The 27,476-nt window shown below is 35.6% G+C and overlaps 1 protein-coding gene across 8 annotated transcripts in view; it reads right to left on the bottom strand.

Moving 5' to 3' along the window:
• HTR4 (5-hydroxytryptamine receptor 4) overlaps positions 1–27,476 on the bottom strand; it is a 235,814-nt gene that overhangs the window by 47,801 nt on the left and 160,537 nt on the right. The window contains exon 6 of one of the 8 annotated variants that reach the window (XM_087709648.1): positions 10,017–10,092. The exons of the other annotated variants lie outside the window; for them this stretch is intronic. Coding sequence (XP_087565774.1) covers positions 10,032–10,092 — 61 coding nt within the window. The 3' untranslated portion in view covers positions 10,017–10,031. The remainder of the gene's footprint in view (positions 1–10,016; positions 10,093–27,476) is intronic. 8 annotated transcript variants of the gene reach the window in all.

The following is a 27,476-nucleotide window of genomic DNA, read 5'->3' as shown; positions in this document are numbered from 1 at the left end:
CAGCTTATGACCAAACAGTTTCTTGATTTAGGTCTCCTTCTGAGAAAGCTCTGTATTGCCAAAATCCCCATCCCCCTGCTCCTGCAGGTGCACATTCCATCACAATGGGCACTCATTCCAAGATAAAGAACCTCAAAGATATTTCTGGGTTATACTTAATAATATGAAGTAGTGCTGGTTCTGACTTATTTACTATATTTTTTACTGAGATCAAAGCTTAGCTTAGTGGGAAACCTTGTAACAACCACAGCACACTTGATTCAAACTTTATCAGTATGTTTAGAATGTACACTACAAGTAGAAAATAGCCATTACTAAGCAACAGCATCTAAAGAGTGTTCAAGAGGACACACTGTAAAGGGAAGTTTAAGAAATTATCATTGCTGAAAAAAGGTAGCCAAGAAGTTGTGCAGTCGGTAAAGTAAATATTATTATTTTTTTTAAAAAATCTGCTATGGTTTCCAAAAATACTAATGATTAAACCAAACGTCAGGAAGCTAATTTAATTATTGTATTTCTGATCTTTAAAAAAAAACATAGTTTTCTTAACTTTCAAGTTCAATCACCTACTAAAAGCTGTTATTTAGATTTAGTTATTTCTTTTAGAATAGAATGAGCTGAGACCTTGGAGGCCTTCTAATCCAGCCCCCTGTTCAAGCAGGAGAAACCTATACCATTTTAGATAAGATAATTTGTTAATCCTTATCTATGGACTAATTCAGAATAGCATGAATTGTGGGTCAAAAATACTATGTTGTCTAAATTATTCATGATATCCATTTTGATTCTCTCAAATTCTGTATTTGACATAATGTTCCGCTCATATACTTGGAATTACTGAAGTATGAACATGAGTTGTAAATTGAATAAATACATAATAATTTCTTGATAAAGACCTCAGGTCAACAAGACAGACTTTTCAAATACAACTTACAACTTGTAAGTTTCAAGTTGTAAGCCTCCCTGAGTCCCCTCAGGGAAAAGGGCGGTCTATAAATAAACTTACAATTACAATTACAATTACAATCTTGAATTCCCTTATAGTAAGTGTTTTACATTGAGTAGTAGTTTCAGATTATGCATAAATTTTATTCTAGCCGTCTACAGCCTGAAGCCTTAAAGATGCAGTGGGAGAAGAAGGGACAGAATTCCATGACTGCATGATCAATTCCATGCCTACTATAGACCAACAGGATTGTCCTTAGAGAGATTCTATTGAGTGGGGAAAGTGGACATTATTCTAACAAAAATCTTATTGTGTTTATGAGACATTTTTTCTTCACCTCAATTTAATTAAAAACTCAAGCTGCTTTAAAACACAGAGTGTAAATTGAATAAATACATAATAATTTCTTGATAAAGACCTCAGGTCAACAAGACAGACTTTTCAAATACACCAGCGTATTCTGATTTTCACCAATTTAATTCTCATTACCAAAAAGTCCCAAGGAGTATATATTGCAATTATTTATAAATTACCTACTCTAAGCAGTTTGGAACTTGCATTCAATAAAACATCCATTAACTCAATATAATGCCAAAAGTTGAGGATAGTAAATCCTCAACTTTTGGGAATGGCAAATGCAAGAAGGCAAAATTAGTTTCTGGCTTCCTGACATCTTGGCTTTTCAAACTAAAACTCCTACTCAGTCCTAGGAATTCAAAGGAAGTGATGTTGGTCCCTCAAGGATAAGCCAGTATCTCAGAAGTATTCTCATATGGACAAGTATTCACTAGTAAATTCTTCTGATTTTCACCCCTCTAAAGAAGGAAATAGTTAGAGATATAATTCTAAATGAAAAGATAATGATAATGACTTTCTAAAAGATAGCCAGATTTATTTTCTGCCAGCTATTTCAGAAGTGAGCTGGAGTAATTTGTACTTATCTGTATCCAAATCTCTCTCCATGGTCCTGAATATCAAGTTCTAAGTATCTATAACAGCTATCCAGATTCCTTGTTCTGAATGTCTTAGATTTCTGTGATTAGCTGACTGTTAAATTGTTATATGTGCTCCCAGGTTCGGCTAATGGTCACTTACTCACAGCCCTGGAAAATAGCCACACAGAATATCATGGAGATTCTCAATCATCCAAGTCATGGTTGTCTCAAAGCTGCTTTCCATATACAGTAAATGCTCTTTCTCATATGCACACAATCATCCACACTTACCCACATTATTGTCAACACAGCTAGCAGGCACTAGCCAGATGGATGAAAGCTGCCAAGTCTATATTCTAAGATGAGTCCAAGAGTAGGCAGATTTTTGGACCTCTTTTATTCCCCGAAGTCTTTGCATTGCTATTTTTAAGTCTGGTAGCTGTTGATGGAACTTGGGGGATAGGTTTTCCATGTGCTCATGCCCAATTTCTTTTGGCTGATTAAGGTGACTTTTTTCCCTTTGTTTCCTTAACAATTTGTTCCTTCTTAATTACTTCTCCTAAGGGAACTTGTTTTTGTTCAACCTACTTATGTGGTTGCTACATCTTTCGATATTCAGCCTAATCTCACAACACTATTTCCTTTCATTGAACCATTACTGACTAGGGACTGGTATGATGGAAGTAAATATCAAACAGCACAAGTTTATGCTGAATGGATTCTCATTCAAGCAACATAATTTTCCTGTATCTCCTACTCTTAAGGCCCAACATTCTCAAACTGTCCAGAAAAAAATTGTGATGTGCAGTAAGAGAATAATTAAATTGTCTGATAGATGTAAACTATGCTTCAGGAGGAAACTGTGGATGGAGAGCCACATAGTGCAGTAACACTAAATGCTAAATGTTTCTTAATACATGCTTACGATTCCCATTACATCTTTCCAATAAATTCTGCTGATGCATTCAGCTGTGGAATATCAACAAAATATCACATACAACTAAACACTGTAATACACGTAGAAATTTTCTGCTTTATAAATTAAAACTTAAACTTATTTTCTCCATATTTCTTTATCCACTAATAAAGTTTTCACAAGGATTCTACCCTTTGGCTCATAACAATAATGTATTAAAATCATTCTATATGTTTATCAGCCTTGAATGAGCTTGATGATCCCTCACTTATGTACTTGGCAGTTTCCCACAATCGCAGCTCCCTTTTTACCCCTCCCTATCCATGTTTCCTTTGCAGACTGTCAGCATTAATCATTTGATCATAATTAGTACTGCTAATTCCCTATTAAGATGAATCATTCTGTTCTTAAATTGCCTTAGCAACATGAATGTATTTCTGCTGGAGTCTAATCAACAGTCTGCCTTTGAAGTCTAAAAAAATATGATCTGGTATTCTTAACATTAAGAATTTGTTAATGGAAATTGTAGAATGTGTTTTTGATTCAAATCCATCATCCCACAAAGATGTTTTAACACAGAAATAACAATGTGATAAACAGACCACCAACATCTGTTCAGAGAAGCAAGTGGAATTTATTCTAGTTCTCTAGATTTCTTTTTAATGTGAATAAACATGATCCTTAGAAGAAAAGGGATTCTGCCTATAAAATAGGAATTTTGTAGAAGTTCTCCAAGAATTTCCCTGGAAAAAGATATTTACTTGCCCCACATTTTTGTAATGAAACCATGCATGATCAAGATGAAAAACAGTCCAAGGGCACACCAAAAAGTATAATCTCACAGGGTCTTATTGTCCTAGATACACTCCAAGATTAACATACCTAAGTTATTAACTGAGTCAAGCATCACTCTACAGAATTAACTCCTCTAGCTCTAGAGTTAAAGAGAAAAATGTTTCTGGATTTACAACAGGTAAGAGCTACATTGTTCCTAAATACATAATCCTTTGTACCAATCCTGGTGTCAAAATTGCTGACTACTATGACCAGAGCTTTGGGCATATGTTCTATTAAAGATTTACCTACATGTTTAGCATTCTTCTTTCCTTTGTTTTTATATTTGTTGAAGAAAATATATATTAATAGCTATAGTATGACAAAATCTGATTTGAAGACTTATAGCATAGTAATGAATTTCAAGTCCACCACGAATGAAACTCAAATATGTATACAGCTCCACTTAGCCATTTTCCCTCCTATATCTAGTAGGTTTCAGAGATGATATAGTGCAGTTGTCAAGTTCTCTGTCCTCCACAACCCGTGTCATCCATAAAGAAATAATGTTACATTTGGGACTCTAATCCATGAAAGATCTAACCCTGCATTTAGAAATACCAACCAATATTCTAGGGAAAAAAATACTCAATTCCTAAAAATATGAATTAACAGGCACTCTTAGAAAACTTTTTGAGGAGCGTTCCTTAGAAATGATTTCCAGACTTGGCATTATCTGTTTCACCATTACTGCAGTCTTCTGAAATTCCAGAATTTTGGTTAACAAAGGAATAATCTCCATAGGGCTTAGTTCATGTTTTCCTCCCGATTATGGCTAAAATTCTGTCAGTTCTTACATGTCTTTTTATCTTTATCTTTTATCAGTACTCAAATGTTTACTGCTGCTTCTTTGGGGATGAGCATATTCTTGCTCCTCTCATTGCTGATATATTTAAGCACACGATAGAGAGGAATTCTGATTGATTCATAAAAAAGTGGTTAGGTACTTGATTACTTTGCATTTCATTATCCTTCTGCAGCAAATTATCATACAGAAGTTCGTTTTCTCACAGGTTTTTTTTTAAATAAAAAATAATCAGATTCAGTAAAGACCCAAAAGCAATGAAAACCTGAACAATTGGTTGGAGGTGTTTTTTTTGTTTTGTTTTATGTTTTGTATCTCCTTTCAATGGAAGGGTGACATTATTTTACAAGAACAAGAAAATTCCCCCTCACCACCACCACCAAAAAGAAAAGTAATTGTAAATTACAAATGCCTTCAACTATTTCAGAAACTAATATTTTACAATATTCTCTTTTAATCATCTACTTTCTTTAGGCCCTATATCTACACTAGATTTTTAAATTTCACTATATTTTCATATCATTCTATCCTATATGTCTAGAGTTTTGCCAAACTGATATTTTTGTCTTAAAACTTATGCAGCCCTATGCTATAGAGCATAGTCGATTCAGCAGCTTAATCTGTCTTTATTTATGTATTTCAATTTCAATTTTCTATTTCTGTTCTTCACCTTTTCTGTTTGTTTGCTTCTCCCTTGGTTTGACTCTTCTCTTCTGAAGTTGCTATAGCCAAGGGAAATAGCTAGAAGAACTTTTCCCTCAAAAAAAGATCATACCCATTTTCTCAGCTCTTGCCTCCTTTCTTGATGCTTCTTTCTGGCTGCCTTTAGTTTGATTCTTTGCTTTTCCTCTTGGGATTTGGCTCTGCTTATGCAGAGCTTCCAGGCAAGGATCTTGTGTTCTTGTCTCTCTCTTCTTTCCCCTGCGTGATTGGCAATTGTGTTAGCCTGACACCGAAGGAGAGCTAAGAAGGGAGGGAAGGAAGGCACACTGATGCTTCTAATCTATGCAGGCAGTTTTCCTCTCTAAATCTCTGTGGGTTGATATACCAGTAGGGTCTCCTGCTTGACCAGGGGGTTGGATTAGAGGATCTCCAAAGTCCCTTCCATCTCTATTCTGAATACAGTGAACATTCCAGCAAAGATTGACCAGATAGATTAGAAGCATCCATGCCCTTTCCTTCCTTCCCTTCTTATCCCCCCTGTGGTGACAGGCTAACACAACTGCCAATCAAACAAGGGAAAGAAGAGAAGAGACAAGATGCCTTCCAGGGAGCTCTGCATGAAGAATAGATGGACTATGCAGAGCCAAGGCCCAAGAGGAAAAGCAAAGAGTTAAAGTAAAGGCAGCCAGGCTGAGAAAGAAGCAGTAGGAAATGAGGTAGCAGCTGAAAAAATGGGTTTGAAAATTGATTCCTCCCATGGCATTGAAGTCAAGGAGATAAGCATGTTGTGTTCAGGCTCAGAAATGGCATTGCCATCTTGGATCTGTCTCAACAAAGGAGCAGGGAAGTACTTAAGTGGCTGTGAGAATAGACTTGGAAAGTGTTGAATCATTATAATTGGAGCTTAGAGTTGGCTTCTCTCTCTTTCTTCTTGGAATTGCATAGTAATTTGATTTCTTTTTGTCCTTGAAGACAGGCATGGGAGAGATATCAACAAAGTAGGAAAATTTGAAGGGTGGTATGCTCAAATGTTAGCCAAATTCTTCTTGCATCCGTAGCATGGCAGTAACTTCCCTTAAAACCAATGCTGTTAAGGGAATATTGGTTTAGAAGTCTATTAAATGACTAACTCTGTTTATCCTGTTATAAGCAATGTTTAATATTATTTTGTTTACTTTATATGTGCAAGAAATCCTGAGACATGCTGCATTTTATTCATTGGGTTCAATTCTCGTTTATTAATAATCAGTCTCTGAATTTCTATCTATTGGAATTAGGTGCATATTTTCTCTGCATGGCTTATCAAGAATGTCAAATGCATCTTTCAGCTCAACTATTTTCCTACTCATTATTACTATCCACACAAATATATCTATGATGGTTCCAGAAGTTGGAAGACATTGTTTAGCCTGAAAATCTTTTAAAGAGTTCTTATAAAGTAGATAATTTTGTCTCTACTAAAATATTTTATCTAAATCATTGGATATGATATTGATAGATTACATGCCATCAAGTTAGTGTCAACTCTCAGTGACAAATAAAATATTTCTTCAAGATTTTATTTATTTTATTTCTACAGTCACCCATCTCAACAAGTGATCATGGGTAGCCATACAAATCATATCAAGTCAAATCAAACCAATTAATAATTTGATTCCTGTAGCTGTCCATCTCAACAAGGGACTCTGGGTAGGTACATAAACCAAATCAATAAATAAAAACATTGAAGACAATCTATTCTCACTCTGACCTTTTAGATCTCTTGTTAGCAAATCCATCCATCTTGCTGCTGGTTGTCCTCTCTTTTCTATTTCCTTACTCTCTCCTGAACATTAGGGATTTCTCAAGGGTACTAGGTTTTTGCATAATGAGTCTAAACTATGGTAGTTTGAGCTGGTCATTTGTGCCTTGATTAGTAACTCTGGATTGATTTGTTTTATGTTCCATTTATTTTTTCAATGACTCATCATGGTATTGTCAAGAATCCTGATAAAATTTTAAAAGCTACATTTTCTATTCTGCTTTTCAAAGTCTAACTTTTGCATTCATGGAACATCATATAGAAGACTATACTATTTCACTCTTTGCAGGTACAGACACATCACAACATTTGAAAATCTTTGCTGAAGTGTTCGGTAATATGTCGCAAGGAGCTAATCTATGGCACATTTCTTGACTGATAATTCCTTTAAGGCAAAAGCTATCCATTACTTTTATGTCTTCATTTCCAATTCTAAGACTGGTTGCTGTACCTGATATCATTAAATGGGTTTTCTTTATATTTCTTGTGCAACGAAAGTGAATGGAATGCTTATTGTTATGCTTTTCAGATATGGTACTTGCTGAATTTATTTATTTATTTATAGACCATCATTGTCATTCTAAATATTTGAAGCACTTTAGTAATTCATATTACTCATAATTTTCTTTGTAGGGATCGGTTTTCAGTTGTTTTAATGCTTCAGGTCAATTTGGAGCACCAAGGCTGTCCCATGTTTCTTTTTCTTTTACATGTTATACAGCTGTTGGGATCTATGCATATATTAGCATTCCTAACTACATTTTATCAGAGAGTGGTATGTATGAGGAATACTACAGAACATTAAACAATTCAAAATGAAACGAAGTAAAAGTATCTTCCATCTTGTAAAAACTAAAATGAAATAGGCATATGTTTTGTTAAGAACTGATCTGACATTATACCGTGAATCAATCCAATGACAACACTCTGACCATTTGATAACTGATACACAGAAGGAAAAAATGGTTCTAAATTGTATTCTGCTTTATTCTTTTAGCCTGCTTTCCATTACAAAAGTCCCAAAATGTACAATAAATGCTATCCTCTCTAATAAATCCATGCTTAATTAACTGCTGTGTGAAGTTATACTTCATTCCATAATATTCCAGATTGTGCCATTTAACAGCCCCATGTTCCAGTTTTTTGAGTAATAAAAAACATTTCTACAGGTCATGATTTTTTAATCAAAGTCTTCACCAACTGTTTTAGTTTCTCTCTCTCAGCAATTTGTTTACATCCTCTCTCTTTTTAGCTTGTTTCTCTTAATTCAGTGTCATTCATTTCAAATGTAAAAAAAAATAGGGTAGAAGTGGTGAAGGTCAGACTTCTCTTTTTAAAACACTTCTACCACCCCATATTTTTATTTTGTAGTCATTATAATATTAAGATACTTCTAGAAGTCAAACATGATATCCAAAATACTAAGTGGAGAAAACTAATTCTATAATAGGAAACACTATATATGGACAATATCATTTAATTAACTGCTTTCCATTATCCTCTGCAGTAAGATTGACATTTTTCAGCTATCTCTTTTTTAATTTAAGGGCTCTTGTATAAGTTATATTTCAGAGATTTTCTCAAGTGCAAAAGACCATATAAAACAGGTTTCAGTAAAAATGGATGACTTGGGAGGCAGATAACTGGGTGGAATTTGTATTACAAATAGCACTTAGTTGCATCTCTGTACAAAATTCCTACTTTTCTTGTGGGTAATTTCAGGACTGGTAAATAAACAAACAAATAAATCCATCAATCTGTCCAGCCAGATAATCAATGTTATACTCTCTGCTTTATTGTAACTTTGATAAAATTCATCACCTTTATTCTACTGCGCAAACAGCTGAACAAACAAAATTAATATATATAAAATCTCCTTCCTTCCTTCCTTCCTTCCTTCCTTCCTTCCTTCCTTCCTTCCTTCCTTCCTTTCTTCTGATGTGATAAAACTTTTTATCACATCAGAAGAAAGATTGGTGTCTCTACTGCATCGCAATAATTTATCCTTATTGCTCTACTTACTCAGGCCCAGAAGTATCAATAAAAGCAATTGCCACTTGTCTTGTTCTTTGGATTTGCTAGGAATTGACACATCTTATAATTTGCAATAAATTCTACATACTTTCCTGTCTTGCTTTGTCAAGGAGAACCATGGAAAGACTGGCACGGTGGGACAAATGACAAACACATTTACTGAAGGCCCAGCATTTGCCAAGTGGCCAACCAGGCTGCATTGGAAAGCCACAAGCAGGCTATGCAGGCAAGAATATCTTCTCATTTATGTCCCCGCAGCAATCTATTTTTCTGCCAGGATGTCCTACAAATTCATCAAGATCAGCAGCCATGATTCAAATTGAGTTTCAAGAATCTAATATCTTTTTAAAGCCAACTACTCTAGTGATGCATATTGTACGATTTCCTTTCCTGGAGAATTGCTTTAACTTCTTCATTATTTGGACTTATTTTTCCGGGGGATAAGGGTGTATTTTTTTTCAGGTCAACAAGCCCCATTTTGATTTACAGACCTTTATAAGTACATCATTAGGAAAGCATTACATAGCAGTTTCAATTTTTGTTCTTTGCCTAATGATCCTATGGCAGAATTTATCTTTTTTCACAGAGGATGAACTTCGGATGGACACTTCCATTGAATTATCCAAGACCATGATCCCTTTTTTTTTCTGGCTAATCACTGTTAACTTGGGAATTTATTTTTATATTTAGCTGTCATTATACAAAATTACATTGTTTCATTGGTTATTTTGATGCCATTTTCCTAGTCTGATACTCTAGTTGCTGCTATTATATTTTCCTAGCATTCTTTTAGGACCACCTAGAAATATTCTGCTTCATGAAGATGCCCTAGAAATGGCTCATCTATCTTTGCTTCAATAAGGCAGACACTCCCTATCTCATTTTCCTTAAACTTCCTGGTGAAATCATCAGAGGGAAGCAGAAGACCTATAAGCCAAATTCTCCAGGGTTTTTTCCAACCAAATGCCAGATGTTATCCATGAAATGATGAAAAAAGCTATGGAAGTTTATTAAAAATGATAAGTACACAAACATGCAAAAACATGTATGTGTAATCCTATGTAATAAAATAAAAGACTTACAGAATATATTCAGGGTTAGACAGGAACTGGTCTATTGCAGAACAGCAGGAGGAACTTGGAGATAGTGGAACAGCCACTTTTAGTGCAGGAAGGAGGGACAGACAGACACAGTGGGATGAGGGAGGAAAGAAAAACACAAAACATGGTTAATGAGAGATATAGCTTCAAATGATCAGATAATTAAACTCCTAGCAAAGTTTGTGCAAATAACATGGAATAACCAGAAGGATGCATAAACCAGCTTCTGGAAGAAAGTTTAGATGATGGTCTTTAGTATTTTGTCTTGTTTATTACTCTGACAGTAGTAACTAATTCAATAGGAGAAGTTCTTTCTTCAAGATGATGAAAGAAAGAAAGAAGCACAAGCTTGCTTTTTCTGGTCATTTATCGAAGCCGTGTTTCATTTTGGTTGACATTGTGGGGTTGTCTAAGTTTCAACAAAGAATTCTTTCCTATTAGCAATAGCAATAGCACTTAGGCTTATATATACTTCAAAGTGTTTTACAGCCCTCTCTAAGCAGTTTACATAATATGCTTTTTCTCCCAACAATCTGGGTCCTCTTTTTACTGATCTCAGAAGGATGGATGGCTTAGTTAACCCTGAACCGATGAGACTTGAACTTGGCCAGCAACCAGTAAACGTAGCCTGCACTGCACCACCACAGCTCATTATCTTGTTATATTATCTTATTATTCTGAACTGTGAATAAAATGTTTGTTCACTTATTGCTTCTTCTACATATTTAAGAGTGTAGATATGTGCATGTCTACTGGTCTATTTAGCTCAATTTAAGGGGTTGACAAAAACAGTTATTTCCTCTGGATTACAATGAAGTGGGACTTTTGTATACAAAGCATGCACACTACATTCTCAGATAGTAACAGCAGTCCTTTCATTCACAAGTTTAGTGTCCATACACAAAAATCTCCATAGAACAAAATGTGAGCTTTCTCTTATTTCATTCCCCTATTTGATAAGGGCATGTAGTATATACAAATACTAAACAAACTCACAGACTACATGCCTTTATATAACTCTTCCCACTGGAAGTTCCAGACAGATTAACTCAAATTAAGATAAAAATTCCCTTTATAAATAAGCCTACTACCAAGATCCTTCTGGATAAGTCAAATGAACATTCTTCTATTCTGCCATAATGTCTTGGATTTCTGCCTTTAATGTGGCATGGTTTCCATATTGCTTTAATATTATCTTCAATTTATTATTTTACTCCTAGAGAAATAATGAGGCAAACTTAAAAATACTTCCTTTTACAAAAGTAAGAAAGAAGTCTATAACTGATCTATTTGTTCTTTCCAAATAGTATCAGAGTTTACTACCTTCAATACTCTAAAAAGAGAGATTTGTAATCATGCAGCTCATATGCTATAGACACTTTGTGCTTAGTGGACATAGAATTCCTTAATTATGAGTAATAAGTGGCCCAATCTCTAACAGTAATTATCACATCAACTCTTAGCAGAGGTGTTTCCAAGCAGGGAAAGCTGCAAAATGATACATCCCCTCTCTTTCTTTTCAATCTTGCAACTAGGGGATGGATGGCATAGAAAAAGGAATTTGCAAACAGGAACCCCACAACTTATTGAGATTCTTTTTGCACAATGAACCTATGAAGATGCACTGCTGTGAGCAAAGGCATAGTTTGCAATTTGCATTCCTCCAAGTTTCCATACAGTTATCAGATTAAACATAGTTACAGTTATCAAATTGAACAACAGATCTACATGAACGTAGAGAGGCAAAAATTATAGCAAAATTAGAAGTAAATGTGTGTTTCCAATCCTTAGGCAATTTCACTGCTATATGTGGTTCCAAGCAAATGCCTGTGGTCACTGGGGGTAAAATAAATATCACAGCATGTTTGGGCCTCAGAAACAAGTCTATATACTGTAGACCAGGGCTCCACACCTCACCCCACCACCACCTCTGTGCCGCATCCAAATAGCGGGCCTTGAGCTATTTGGAACTGGGCTGTAAAAGTGGCAGGTGAGTGTGTATGCATGTGCACATCCACTTGCACAAGCAGCAATTGAGCACGTACACATACGTTCGCCCACTGCTTGCATAGGACCCCTCCCCACACCCAGCTGCAAAACCAGAAAAGTTGGAGGACTCTGCTGTAGACCATCGTTGGATATTTTCCAAGTAGCACCAAAAAAAATTAGATTTGTGGTTACTGAGAGAAGTATCAGAATTTCACTTGTCAAGCAGGAAAACACCATTAAAATTATTTGTCCCAAATAAAATTAATGCTAGAATTTTAGAAATTAATTTAATCTGAAGCTGGCCAAATGTAGAGACAACATTTTTGACTTTCAAAACTAGCAGCTGAAAAGTTGGCAAGAAGATTTTGGATGGCAGGAACAAAATGCCAATATTTTTAGATGCCAGGTGGTGTTTACATTGAGACTATCCTGCTTATGTACCTGGTTTTTTGCTGACATGTCATTATGAACATTTAAATAAGACACTTATCACAAAATGCCCAAGAGGCAGAAAGTGAGAACTAAGATGAAAGAAAGAGTTTCCCAGATGAACAACAGAAAATAAGTGGTGGAAGCAATCTTGGAGAGCATCTCTTTCAATAGTGTAGTGCCAAATCCATTACCAAAGCACTGCTAACAGATGGCCATTCAGACTCCATTTAAATATTTATATCACAGAATCCCAAGGATGATTTTTCAAAAGGCAACTGGACTTCCTTTGTTTTTCCTTGAAGATGTTTTACGTCTCATTTAGGAAGCTTCTTCAGTTCTGACCTTTTGAAAAAGCATCTTTGGGACAACCATGAGCTGGATGTCTGAGAATCTCCATATATTTCTACCACAGAGCCTAAAAAACAGCCTTGCATTATGTTACTCAATACGTGAGTAACCAATGCCACTGCTGTATATAGTAGTTATTGAATATCTTTTAACTTACTGAGTACCATTCATCAAATGGTAATAACTGTTCTAGGCCACATTTTGTCATGTTTTCTATTAGTGTCTAATGGGAGATGAATCAAATGCTTTGCTGAAATAAAAAGTTCATAGTGCTTATTGTACTGTGTCCTTATTGTCAACTAAATTACTCACTAAGTTCAAAAAGGAGAACAGATCAGTATATCATGATTTATTTATTTTTAACCTGTGCCTGCTTCTTCAAGAAATGCATTATTGACTAAATCCTCACAAACTGATTAATAGTTTTGCCAGAATTGACACGATAATGATTTCTTCCTTCTTTTCCATCTTTTCGAAGGTACAAACAACATTTACCATCTTCCAATCTTCTGGCACTAAACTGATCATGCAGCTCATGTGAAGGCCTTTGAGATGACATCTGAAAACTTCTTCAAGCCTCTTCAGTATATAACTGGTCTGTCTTGGAAGATTCAAACTTGTTCACAGTAGTCTGGAGATCCATAACTATTTTTCTACCGATGTGATAATCCTTTCTTGTATCAATTCTTCTGTTGTGATTCACCTTCTATTATTTTAATCATTCAGAAATCCAGTATATAAGAGACAGTATTGTTTTATTAAAATAACAGACAAAAGCAAGTAAGCATGGATATAAAGTCATAATACTTGTGTAGTTTAATGATTAGGTCTACAGGATTAGAAACAGGAGTCCTGAAACTGGAAAGGCAGCAGTGAACAATCCTTTAATCCAGTGAAAACAGAGAATAGAAACTATAGACTTAATGGCTTTCCACTTTCCATTCTAATTCTGGCAAGGGGAAGTCTACAGAAATCAGCAGGCTCCGTATTGTGTGTAATTGCTACCGTTGACACCATGGGAAAGTTTTAAATGCATTCAATGGAATTTTATTACAACCCCCTGCATGTCTTTACAGTTAATGGGAGAGCTACAGATGGGCCAGTCTGCAGGTATGTTGATGGCAGTTTTAAAATTTGTCCTCAACCCTACTATACTTTTAGCTTTCAAGCTGAATACCAGTTAAACAGAAGACAATAGGAACCTCAGGCATTTAGCTTGCTGAGCAAAATCCAAAAATATACACAGCCTGTTTCCCCTTCCCCGCAAAACCTAGTATTCCCATGTTCCCTTGCTCCTCTGCATGTTTGCTTCAACTAAATTAAATTTTCCACCTTAACACAAGAAAGTGGATAATAAAGTAGGAGAAAATTTACATAAGTAACCATGTCACCTTAGTAGTTTTTGCTTCTATGTCACCTTTATAGATCTCATGGAACTTGAATTTCACTTTCTTAAAACACTATGTACATTATTTTCTTTGAGTAGCTGTATTGACGTTTTCATCAAATGAATTGCAACTTTCCCTTCTTTCACAGATGGGTTTGGTCCCTAAGCAACAACCAAAAAAAACCCCATCATCATCATATCAGCCTGGCTAGCTAGCAACAACAACAACAACAAAAAGAATCCCACATAGATTCATTCTATTTACAACAGGGTTCTCACTGGCTGCATGTACAAGCAATGCCAAGAATAGTTATAGATATTGTTTTAACCTTCAGGAAAATCAATGTGCAAAAAAATTTGATCTGGGAATTAATATTACCAAATGATCTCTTAGATTACACTATTTTGAATAAATTGTTAGTTGTGGTTTGCCTGTCAAAGGGCTGTGCAAATGTCGATCAAATGAAAACCCTTATGTTTTGCCTAAGCTAATGAAAGTATTCAAGGAGAAAGCAGGACTTTCTCAAATGCAAAGAGGCTTTGAGATAGATAAAAGCAAGGCATACATATGCCAAACCTAATTTGTTATACAGTACTCTTATGCTCAGATTAAAGACAATCTTTTCAATAGGTGATATCTGGAAGCAGCCAAAAGACATTCTCTTGTGCTTGTGGATTGTTTAGGAGAGCTTTGAATTTTCTCAACTAGGTTCCTTCCCTTTCCTTTCCTTCCCTTCCCTTCCCCTTCCTTCTGTGTGCTGTGCTGTGCTGTGCTGTGCTGTGCTGTGCTGTGCTGTGCTGTGCTGTGCTGTGCTGTGCTGTGCTGTGCTGTGCTGTGCTGTGCTGTGCTGTGCTATACTGTACTGTACTGTACTGTGCTGTCCTTTCCAGAATAATAAGTGTTGGAAGGGACTTGGAGGTTTTCCAATCCAACTCACTGCTCAAGCAGGGAATCCTATAAAATTTCAGACAAGATTCTTAAAAACCTCCAGTGTCAGAGCAGTGCACCCATAACTTCTGGAGGCAATTCAGTCCACTGATTAATTGTTCTGTCAGAATTTTTTTAAGTTCTATGTTATTAGTTCTTCTACGTTTTATTGCTGCAAGTAAAATTAACAAATAATAACCTTGCTATTTGTGAAAATAATTGGGACAGGGCTTTTTTGAACTGTCAAAAAACATCTATGATATTTGCTTTTTCATATTCCTAGTGTCATGCTTTAAGCATTTCACACTTTATTTTATCTAACTGCAGATCAGATGTCACCCTCTTAATTATAGATAGGTATGTTATACATTCCAGGTATAGAAATAAACTACTTTAGCCGTAGTAGCTCAATAGCCATCTAAAACTAATGATGGAGGTGTGCATTTACACGGGCTTTACACATGTGATACTACATCATGAAATATAATTTGCATAGCAAATAAAATTATGTTATTTCAATATGCTTTGCAGTTCAATTTGTAAAATACTTTTCAACTATGACATTCACTTGTAAAAATGAGATTAGCCTTCAATACATACTTTGTCTCAAATCAGTATGAATTTTCTCTGATAATCTTATATTGCATTAATATTCTTAACCAAATCATGTGATTTTGCATCATCATCATCATCATCATCATCATCATCATCATCATCATCAGTTTATGATCTATTGTTTCTTTTGACAAATCGTTGATGAAAAAAACATACATTGGCTGGTTACATAAAAGACAGTCAAGAAGAAACATGGATACAAGTTAAAAGTTAGAATTTACTGAATATGCAGGAAACAAAACATGAATATCAAAATAATGCAATAAAAACAAGAACAGAAATCTAGCAAGAAAAAGCACTATATGGTCATTTCTCCCCAAAAGCTAAAGGGGAAAGTGGATAAGGATAAAACCTGGTAATGGCTTATAACTGGAACATTAACAAAGGAAACTGAGGACTTGATTTTGGCTGCTCAAGAACAAGCTATTTGAAATTACCAGTCAAGGGCAGAACTGAAAAGTTATCAAATGATTTGAAGTTCAGATTGTGTCTAGAAGCAGAAGAAACAGTAGATTCATATGCTCAACTCATGAAAAAAGATTGCACAAATTAATTATAAAAACACCATAACACAGTTGTCAAAATGATTAACTGAAACATCTGAAAAAATTATGATATACCAGGAATGACAAATTGCTTCCAACAGAGTTGGAAAAGTAGTTGAAAATGAGCACATTAAAACATTATGGAATTTCTGAATACAATCTGATAGTGTCTTGACTATAAGACAGCAAAACTAACTATACTTGAAAAGAAGAAAGTGTGCTTAATAGCTGTGGAAATATCAAGGGATAATAGAAAAAAAATCAAAATCATAAAATAAATCAAAATTGAAAGATTATGACATAAACTGCACCTAAGGGTCCTAGTAGTTATTGGTACACTGGGTGCAAAACCAAAATAATATAAGACAGCATTTAGAGAATCTGAGACTAGCCCACACTGCTTTGATCTGCACATAATATGTGTAAAACTATATCCTAGGTTCTTGGGAAGAACCTGATGTGTATGAGGGTCAAGACCAGTTAAAGAACTGGCAGCTATGATTTCACAATTTTGTGTCTATACTAAAAACAATGAGTATATTATCTACTGTTTTTTATGCTTCTTTGCACAATCTGCACTTTGAAACATTTGATAATTTTTCAGTTCTGGCCTTGATTGCCTTACTTTGAATAGCTTGCTCTTGAGCAGCCAAGATCAAACCCTCAGTTTTTCTTTCTTTCTTTCTTTCTTTCTTTCTTTCTTTCTTTCTTTCTTTCTTTCTTTCTTTCTTTTTCTTTCTTCCTTCCTTTCCAATGCTTTACAACTAGAATATTAAAAGACAATTGTAATTACCCTAAAAACTGACCAGCTGGCATAGGGCACAACAAACTCACAGGGTTGTTGCTGTGAAGAAAAGTGAGAAGAGCATGAGCTATATATGAGCTACATATGCCTCCTTAAGAAAGGTAAAATACAAATCTGATGAAGGAATGAATAAAATAAATTCCATCTGAACTTAACTCACAGGGTTTTTATGGGAACAAAATGAAAAAAGCTGTTATTGCTCCAATATCCTTGACCTCATTGTTCTTTGTACTGACCACAGAAATAGCCTCATCCATTCTAAATGCATCAGTCTGACTGAGCCTATAAACTGCAAAGTGATTGCTTAGGGTGGTGCATACATTATAGCTGAGGTGAAAGAGGAGGAATGGAAGCAAATAGGACTTCAGCTATATAATCTGTTTACTTTTCAGAAAAATAATCCCCCTCCTAGAGGTACTGAGAGGGTGAAACTCTATTTGAAAGCACCATTTGTAACATCCTGATACGGTAGAATAAACATGTATAAGTTCTTTCTGTGAAACTGCAGACGCATCTCTTTGTGAAAGCAGCAACGTTATGAAAGGTATTGATACCTTAGTTATTGCTTTGGTGTTGTATACTGTCAAAAGCATTCTTGTAATAGAAAAGACTCAGAAGTGGCTGCAAACTTAACAGAGGCACAGATATTAAGAAAGAGCCTTTAAATAAATTGCTACCATTATTCTCTGTAAGAAGGGGATGGGAAATTCCCTAGAAGGATTTCTTCAGTTAAATTGGCTATTCAGTGAGTTTCCAGTATGATGTTAACTGGGATCCTAACTTTTTCTAAAATACTCGGCTGCCTTGAAGAGCCACAGAGACAGAAAATGAAGTTTATAACAGGCAGTTTCCCTCTGCTCTTGAAATATAAGAAGACTGTCCCCACCATCACTGAATCTGCATTGCTGTCACCAGAGTCCCATAATGTCCAAACAGAGCTCAAATTTGTTGTTATTGGTGCAATGTAAGATGGGCCTTTGTTGATTAAACCTTCTCTTGTCTTGCTGGTATCTATTTACTGATTGTATACATAGTTTATGGGGGGGGGGAACCCACAGAGATATGTAAATAAGATTAAGAGTCTCTGTCTGAGAACACTGGAAGGACCTTATTAAAAATAAAATAATTAATCACAGAGAAAGACAGACCTGGACAGGTGGACAGAAATCGTCAGTGTGATTTTTACAAAAATAACTCACTCTGCTTTATAATGATCTTTGAAATGATAGCAAATGTGCACACAGGGGTGATCCAGTAGATCCTTTTTTAAGTGCACTGCTACCATAACGTCTTTTTAGTCCCCTAACAAAATTCCTGAGCATTCCCAGAATATAAATGTGTGTGTATATACACACATTCTTTATGTAATCATTGTGTAATTATACATACTAATTATATAAACAACACGGGTTCAAAATTAACTAGCTTAAAAATTCACAGTATTATCCTTATTATCCTGGGAGTAAAGCAAAGGATTTGTACCAAATAACCATTTTTTTTCCAAATGCATTTCTGATTTTATGCACATCTCTACTACTAATAGCCTAGACCTGTTTTGAAATTTCTGTTCTGCTTCTATCAAATGTGACCAAATAACATCCAGAATATAGTTGGCCTATCAGATACTAGGATTCAATGTATTCTACTGCCATCAAAAGAAATCAAGCAATAAAAAACATATTTAAAAGATCATGTGATTATCAAGGACTGCAATAATTATGTTAGTATATGGTGTATATTTGTATAGACCCTAAATATTTAGTTATTGCTCTGTTTTGCATTCTGTATCTGCAAGTCACATTTGCAGGAAGAAAGATCTGGGAGATTTCTCTCAAAGAGTTCCAGTGGATTGTGATCTATGAGGCAAATATCTGAGTTGGACTGTCTCACATTATACAGGCAGCCATCTTGGACAATGTTCTCTCATGTTGAACATTCTGGATCAAAATCATTCCAAACATTATGATCCAAAATCAGTGAACTATTGTTTGAAGTTTCTTCATTATTCAAAAGAAATCTTCTATTAAAAAGGCCTAAAACTGTCTGAAAATGAATCTAAAGATAAATCCCTTGCTATGATAATACCAGATGCCTAGAAAAATATACCATTGTCATCTTTCCAATTAAGCAGCTTGGAGATAAAGACAGGTTGATTAGGATGTCTGTTCCACTCAAAAAAAAAAAAAAAAGCAGCAACAGATGGGAAGGGTGAACAGACTTTTAATGTTCAACATGAACCAATATTGATTCTGCATATTATACAGTGATTCCCCTATGAAGCCAACAAACATGAGCAAATATAGAAAAAGCAATATCCAAGTATTCACAACTAAACTCTTAGCTTTTCTCTAATCAGGTCTTATCTGTGATCAAGGTTACTATTGAACTTTCAGTTTCATCTCCAGATTCTCCTAACTTTAAACGTACATGGTGCACATCTTGTGGCAAAAACTACTAAAATACTAAGATGGGCAAGCCCATAGATAATTTCAACATCAGTTTAAGCTACCCAAATGAAATAAAGCAAAGAGGTCACGAGTGTTGCGGGCATTCTTTCTCATATTAATACAGGCATTCTTTCTCATATTAATACAGAATAACAGAATGGGAAAGGACCTTGTAGGACATCTTGCCCATCCCCCCACCCAAGCAAGAGACCCTACACCATTTCTGACAGATGGCAGTCCAGTGTCTTCTTGAAAACTTCCAATGATGAAGCTGCCACAACTTCTGAATCCCAGGACAATAGACAACATCTTGCAAGCCTCTGAGCTAGGGACAATCTAATTTCAATTTAACTAACACCAAATATGGACCATGTCTTTTATTGCCAAGCTCCAAAGAATCAAATGTAAAGTCTGATATAAAGGTAAGGTCATGATGAAAGCTTTTCAGGCTTCCAGTATCTTAGCTAATGTGACATTTCAGTTAATAAGGTCTAAGGAGAAAAAGGACATAGAGAAGAGACCATACACTGTTCTATGGGATTCTTTACGCATGAAAGGAAAGCAGAAGAGATTAGAAATAGCCAAATGTGGATCCAGCCAGTCCACTGGGAACAAGCCTCACTGCCAGTGCTTTATCTGTGAAGGAGGCATTAATGGAACACCTGGAAATTTGCTACCATTGAGCTCCAGCAACCCATAAGGAAATTATACTCGTATTTCATGCTAATGCTCCCAAAGTGAAGAATTAATTCATTATGCAAGCTGGCTGGGCAAAGCATACTGAAACAGGAAAGAATCATGCATATGAAATAGCAGAGAGATTTTAATTTGCTGAAACACTATTTAAATTAATTTTAAAAAGCATACTCAAATCAGAAATGCCACTGTAGAGGACATACAACAAGGAAATGGTAGGCATTTACTGGAGCAACAACAGGACAGAAGCTGTCCTTTATTAAGAGAAATACCGAACTCATGAATGTGTCAATGGACAACACAAACAAGGCTTTGTCTGTTTCTCCCTCCTCCCTCCACCTTAATGGGTTGTAGGTGGAACTGAACTGAACTTTAGGTGTAGTTGCAGACAGGTATGTATGTGGACAAGAAATTGTGCCTGCTTCATCTTTCAACACACTCTGGAGGGACTGAAAAGGCCTGGAATGCATTCCTAGGTTATGATCCAATAACCCAAGCAATAATTACTAGGGTTGTGCATGTTTAAGAAATGGTGTGGAAGGCGAGATCTTGAATGAATGCAAACCCCAGACTACTTGGCTATTGGTTCAAGTACCTGAATCATCCATGTGAACTTGACATGGATGACATTGGTGCCTTAAGGGATCCTGTCTTAAAAAAAAAAACAGTGCTCTTTTTTTCCTTTTTGTCTCAAGGAGATTGGGCTGTTGTGATGAATATGCATGTGGTGGTTTTACATTATTGAATAAGATACATTTTAGATAGAAAATAATTATTCATGTGACTTTCAGGAAGTGAAGCAAGAGAGCAGAAAATTGTAAAACTATTGGATTGTCTCTGAAATGCCATATTAATTATTACTGAAAACAATTTATGGATTGGCAAACAACCCAATTGAAAGGCGACTGATGTCATGTGGTGTCCTAGGCATGTCACCTAGAATCAACAGTTTCAGCTATTTTTATTACAGCCAGTAATTTTATGATATCATGTACCTGTGTTTTATTTTTGAGAGATTAGTTGTCTGAAATCTAATTTTTTTTGTCTTTTTGCATTCATTGTTGATAAAATTTCTTGTTGTAAAAAGTAGGGGATACACGTTAAAACACTAACATTTTAAAAATTTAAATAAAGTGAGTTGAAAATGGATTATTTCAGACTATTGGTCCTTGTTGGAGGTCTTTTGTTGGAAAGCCAGAGAAATATGTAAAATATAGCAATTTACCAATCTGAGACTGTCCCTAGCATATATATTTATTCATTGGTATATTTATTTCACAGTTTTGTATGCTAATCTTTACATTCAAGTTTCTGCAGGTTTTCTCATGTTCAGTTTGAGTTCCACTATAAAACTTTGACAGGGTCATTTTTCAACTGGATGTGTATTTTGCTATGCAAGGATAGCAATTGACTGTCAATCCTGAAGCTGACCTGACCAAAGCCATCTTGGAGCTTCAGTGTTGCCACACTGGAGCTGAGGGATAGGGAGGGTGAATTAGAGATAATTGGTGTTTTGTAGCCAAAACAAAATACTTTCCCTTGGGAACCAAGGACATTATCACACCTGGTCAGAGGAAGAGGAGTGATGTCACCAGGCAACCACCAGGCAACCAAACCATGTGTCTGTTTGTTTGGTGAGGGGAAAAACTTCTGCTTTTAATTAGGTGAAAAGCATTGGGAACCTCCAGAGTCAGTTTTTTACCAAGACTGTGCCAATATGATATGCCCAAATAAAACTATTCTTTGAGGAATCTACTTGCCTCTGAGTTTTGTTCACAATGGATGTATTACTTGGAAATCTGACATTGACAAAGAAAACAATGGTGGTGGTTCTTCTTCTTCTTCTTCTTCTTCTTCTTCTTCTTCTTCTTCTTCTTCTTCTTCTTCTTCTTCTTCTTCTTCTTCTTCTTCTTTTGCTATTTTCAGTGAAGCTATTTATACATACTCTAACAGAGCAAAACCAATTAAATCATACATTCCAATCTATCTTGGTGGCCCATGATCTTTTTTCCTGTGTTATATCAGCTTTGGCCCTGCTCATGGATCAGTGTGTCAGCAGTTAGTTAAGGAAATAAATTGGCAGCACTGGTGCATCAATAGAAACCCAACTTTCAAGATGTTTTGATTATAAATATATTCATTCCCAAAGTTAGATGAAACACACAAAAAAGGGTTTATCTCAAATCTTCTAACAAAAGGTTTTATTTTCAATGTTATCACTCTCTTTCAGAGTAGATATTTACAAATAACACATTAATCTTACTTGCTCTATTTTAGAGTCTAATTTTTGTTTCCTAGGCTTCCTTTGCCTTTCCGCAATGGTAAAAGATAAATATCTGGATTTAATTTAGTACTTCTACAATAGACTTTCTCTTCTCACATCATTTGGAGTGGTTCCCTCCCTCCTTTTTTTCTCTAGTGAGACTTCCAAACTAATTTATAGCAGTCCTCTTTAACAGCCCAGGGCAACTAGAGCTAACTGTGAAGGTTAGAACTGTGACTGAAGTTTGGTTAATGATTGTTTGCAGTTCAGGAGCTGGGCTCCAGTGCATATGGAATTGTCAGATAAAATTGGCAGTTTCCACTGGATACTATGGACAACTCTGCAGGCATTAAAAGGAATGTAGATCACAGGTGCTGAAGAAAGTGTGTCTCTACAAATCTTACTTCCCTAACCAGGTCTTTCTATGGACCAGGAATATATTTGTTCAGTTTAGATTAAATATTGCATTAAGTAACACCATTACTAGATAGATAGATAGATAGATAGATAGATAGATAGATAGATAGATAGATAGATAGATAGATAGATAGATAGATGATGGATGGATGGATGGATGGATGGATGGATGGATGGATGGATAGATAGATTTGATTGAGAGCTGACATCAGAATTTCATTGTATATGTATATATATTTGTTTTGAGAGTAGACACTGAGCTTGTCGATCAGAAAGGTCAGCAGTTCGGTGGTTCGAATCCCTAGTGCCACATAACAGAGGGAGCTCCATTACTTGTCCCAGCTTCTGCCAACCTAGCAGTTCGAAAGCATGTAAAAATGCAAGTAGAAAAATAGGGAATATCTTTGGTGGGAAGGTAACAGCATTCCATGTGCATTCGGTGTTTAGTCATGCCAGCCACATTACCATGGAGATGTCTTTGAGCAGCGCTGGCTCTTCAGATTTGAAATGGAGATGAGCACCACCCCCTAGAGTCAGGAACAACTAGCACATTGGTGTGAGGGGAACCTTTATCTTTACCTTATACACAGAAAAAGTGACAATAAAGGTTACCTTATCTTATCTTATCTTATCTTATTACTTGTTTGGAATTGAAACTGCCTCTTTGATGTTGGATAATATATAGCAAAAGAACAAAAGAATGCAGTTATTATAGCAGGTGTTTTTTTTTGCAATTGCTCCATATAAGAATGATTATAAATGCAACTAAAATCAGTTAATATATCCTGTATTGCTAAGTCTCAATAATTACAATGACCAACTGAAAATATTTGAAGAACTTTTAAGATATTAAGTCTAAACTGAAAAACTCTGGATTAAGGAAAATTCTTATTAAAATTAAGAAAATCTATTTATTTATTTTTTTAAAAAGGAAGTTTAGTGATTGAAATCAAGAGGAAAAATATCTCAGGATAAATAGTTAAAATCCTAGTCAAAGTTTAAAACTGTTCTTTCTTGTGGTTATTTTTTTGGGGGGGTTGATATAATTGCCACAGTGTCCTTGTATGCAACAACTGAATTAAAATGAAAATGCAAGTCATTAGGTTTGTAACGATGCAACTTTACTTCAGTCATAAGATGCAGAGATCTCACCAATTTTTATGAGATACATCTGACTATCTCTCAGTAATTTCGCTTCCTTCACCCACAGTAGACATTAGTGTCTACTACACACTACAATCTTCCTTCATTTGATTGGTGGATTAAAAGAGTAATATGAGGTACCTGGGCTAATGAACCACCAAAAGTTTGATCCTGTTGCTGCTGCTGCTGTTGCTTAATGAACTGACAAGGTCTATGCCATCTACAGCCTGGCTCATTGGGTTGCTGTATTTCTGCTGCTTTTATAGTGCAAGTTAACTAACAGATTTGACAGAGCCTGAGAAATGCCTGGTTTTAAAAATGGGAAACAGAAGAGCTTGGAGGACTAGATAATAAGAACATTTCTAGAAAATTCTATGTTCATCTATCAGTCAAAAAACAGCAGGCAATGTGAGAGAGACAAGGATCACTGCTAAGGGAGCTGGGAAGTTACTCTACCTGCCTTTCATGTCACAGTGTTTGCTTTTCCATATCCATTTATATTTCTCTGTTCAGAAGGCATCCTGAATTTTGTCTCAATCTTCAGCCATGAAGGAGCTTTTTTTGACAAGAACCACTGGCTGTTTACCCAGAAATGACACACAGAACATACACTTACAAGAACACTGTCTATGCTACCAATGTATTTCTGAATTCTGTATTAGTCTGCCATAAAGCTAAAGGCATTTTTTCCCACCAAATAAAGAAAATGGTAAGTTTAATCACATTTCAGATGAGAGAACTTTCCAAAGAAGTGCCAAATCACTTGTCATAAGCAGAAATGACAAGTGATCTTGGGGGAGGGGAGGTGTGCCCATTTCTGCTTTATATGATTTCAGCAGCTAAATTGGTATAAAAGGCATCCCTGAATAATCTACATTTACAGTATACAGTCCCTCCATACTGAATATTAGCAATCTGGAATAATGCCATCTTGAGTTACTAATAAAATATTATCATTTCCATTTTTTTTTAAATTTGGGAAATTAACTATGTTCTTGTCTTTTAAAGTTGGGGCACTGGTTTGAATTTGCTAATAATAGTCACAATGATTTCTTGATGTCATTCAAAAAAAGGATAATTTCAAATCCAGGATAGCACCTTGTGTTTTGAAACATAAATTCCGATCCTATTGCATACTATAGTGCTCATTACTTGTAGATGAGCATGAACTTTTCTTCTCTTGCAGACAGATAATATGCAAAATCCAGCAAAATGCCAAAAATTCCAACAGGCACCAAACAATGCTGACAAAACCCCTCCTTTACAAATATAAAAAAGGTATAATATCCCTAAGGATGCTCATTAAAGGAAACCTATATTTTTGTTAACATGGCATTTCAGTACAATTTTTAAATCAGAATCTAATAAAGGTTGATGTTTTACTAAGTTGGTCTTTTTATAATTAAACTTAGATTCCAATGTAATTATGTAAAAAGCCATGGTCCTAGAGAAGAAAAGTTCTACTACTTTATATAACATTTATTTAAAGTCGGGCTTATAAAATACTTTCTATTTCATTTTAGGTTGCTACCATATAGCTAGGTAGTACTCTAGATGTCACTTGCATTATCTTCCCTCTGTCACCTATTTTCTTAAGTTTTGTGTTTCACATGAAGGACAATATAAGAACCTTCAACTACACAGGTTTAAACGAAATGCACAAGAATACTTTGCCCAGGCAAATACTTTGCAAACAGGCACTACTGCTCCACTACCACTACTTAGCCCATTCTGATGAAAAGAGGGTATTGTAATCTCTCTGAACTATGGTCTGGACTTTGAAATTAAGGGTTCTACTGCCTTAGTGTAGTAGGGTAGCTTTTTCCCCCCAAAGAGATATTTTTTGCTATATATTTGGTGTTGCAGTTTTATTTTTCTGGAGAAAGATCCAGTTAGTATTACAACTTCTCTTACGGGTTCTCAGTATATGAAACTAATACAGAACACGTACCTCCCTGAGCTCTGTTTTTGCTGGCAGAGGGCTGCAAGAAGCCATCACAGCTGAAAATGGAGCCAGGGAGGATTGCACATGGCCCTCCTGAGCTCTCTTTTTTGTTGGCAGAGGCCTTTGGTCCTTTGCTGTTTCCAGGGTGGTCCCAGGGGCCAGATCTAAGCATCCCATGGGCTGAATCCAGGCTCAAGGCCTTGAGTTTGATACCTCTGCACTAGATACCTTGACTGTTAGGATGAGATATATCATAGTTATGCCTTCCATCATATAGTATAGATTCCATCATACAGTTTTGAGAACACATCACATCAATGCACCAGTCTTTTTAATCCATTGCTAGAGTATTCAAAATGTGTGCTATTGCAACACAGATTTTGTATACCTGTAGATTTATCTGAACATATTCATTTAAGTCAGACAGGGGAGAAAATTAATTATTTAAATAAAGAGTACTAGTTGCAGATCTAACTGAAATGGCTGAAGGGGAATTTAGTAATTTTCATATTTTTTGAAGTCAATAAAACTCCTGAAAGTTTCTACCATCATTTTCCAGTTAAAAGCTTTTTACAAAAAAAGTAATTAAAGAATAACAGGCATAAAGAAATAATGCACAGTGACATTTTCATGAAATGTTGCAAAAAGAGAAAAAAAATCTCTTGTAATATAAATATCACAATTAAACTGGATACCATTGTTCTGATAACATGTAATATCTCTCAAAGTAGAATACATGAATATATTTAAACCCTTGAAACCTCAAACCTTTTCAACCTTTAAAAAAAAACTGTTAATAGGCTCAAATTATGAAAATTAGCCAAATTGAACATTAAATGTATGGCCCTATTCCTTACAAATATAGAAGTTCCACTATCTCAAATGAAATCCAGAATTATCATTAAATATGACCTAGTTGGCTTGTTCTTATTCTACTTTTGTTGTATATTTGGCTGATATAATTGGAATATTAATATGACACTATTCCAAGGAGACATTATGTTGCTCTAGACCTATGATGGCTAAACTTTTCAAAATCAAGTGCCCAAAGTGCATGCGTGTGAATGTGTGTGCGGCCAAGCTCCGTGCATGTGCATGCCACCCACATGCCCTACCCCTGAACCATGCCCCTTGTATGCGCCCCACCCCTCCACAAATGCACAACCCCCATGCATGCATGTGCCCTGTCCCCCATGCATGCACGGCAGAGACCCACAAACCAGCTGGCCAGTGGGAGGCATGCACACATGTGTAGTGGAGCTGAACTGGGACAATGGCTCATGTGCCCACAAAGAGGGCACTGCATGCCACCTGTGGCACGTGTGCCATAGGTTCACCATCATGGTTCTAGACAATATTCCCAGAAGCTGGAAATTATCAAAAGAAGCATAATTGTGGATTTTTCAGGGTTAGGGTTAGGGTTCTGGTAATATCCAGAATTTATTTTATAACACTATAAGAAAATTATTGCATTTAATCTGC

Source organism: Thamnophis sirtalis, unplaced genomic scaffold (assembly GCF_051295495.1).
Source record: "Thamnophis sirtalis isolate CommonGarterSnake01/CBP01778 unplaced genomic scaffold, rThaSir2_p1.2 scaffold_3, whole genome shotgun sequence".
Classification (NCBI taxonomy): Eukaryota; Metazoa; Chordata; class Lepidosauria; order Squamata; family Natricidae; genus Thamnophis; species Thamnophis sirtalis.
This window is presented reverse-complemented; position numbering and strand designations above follow the sequence as displayed.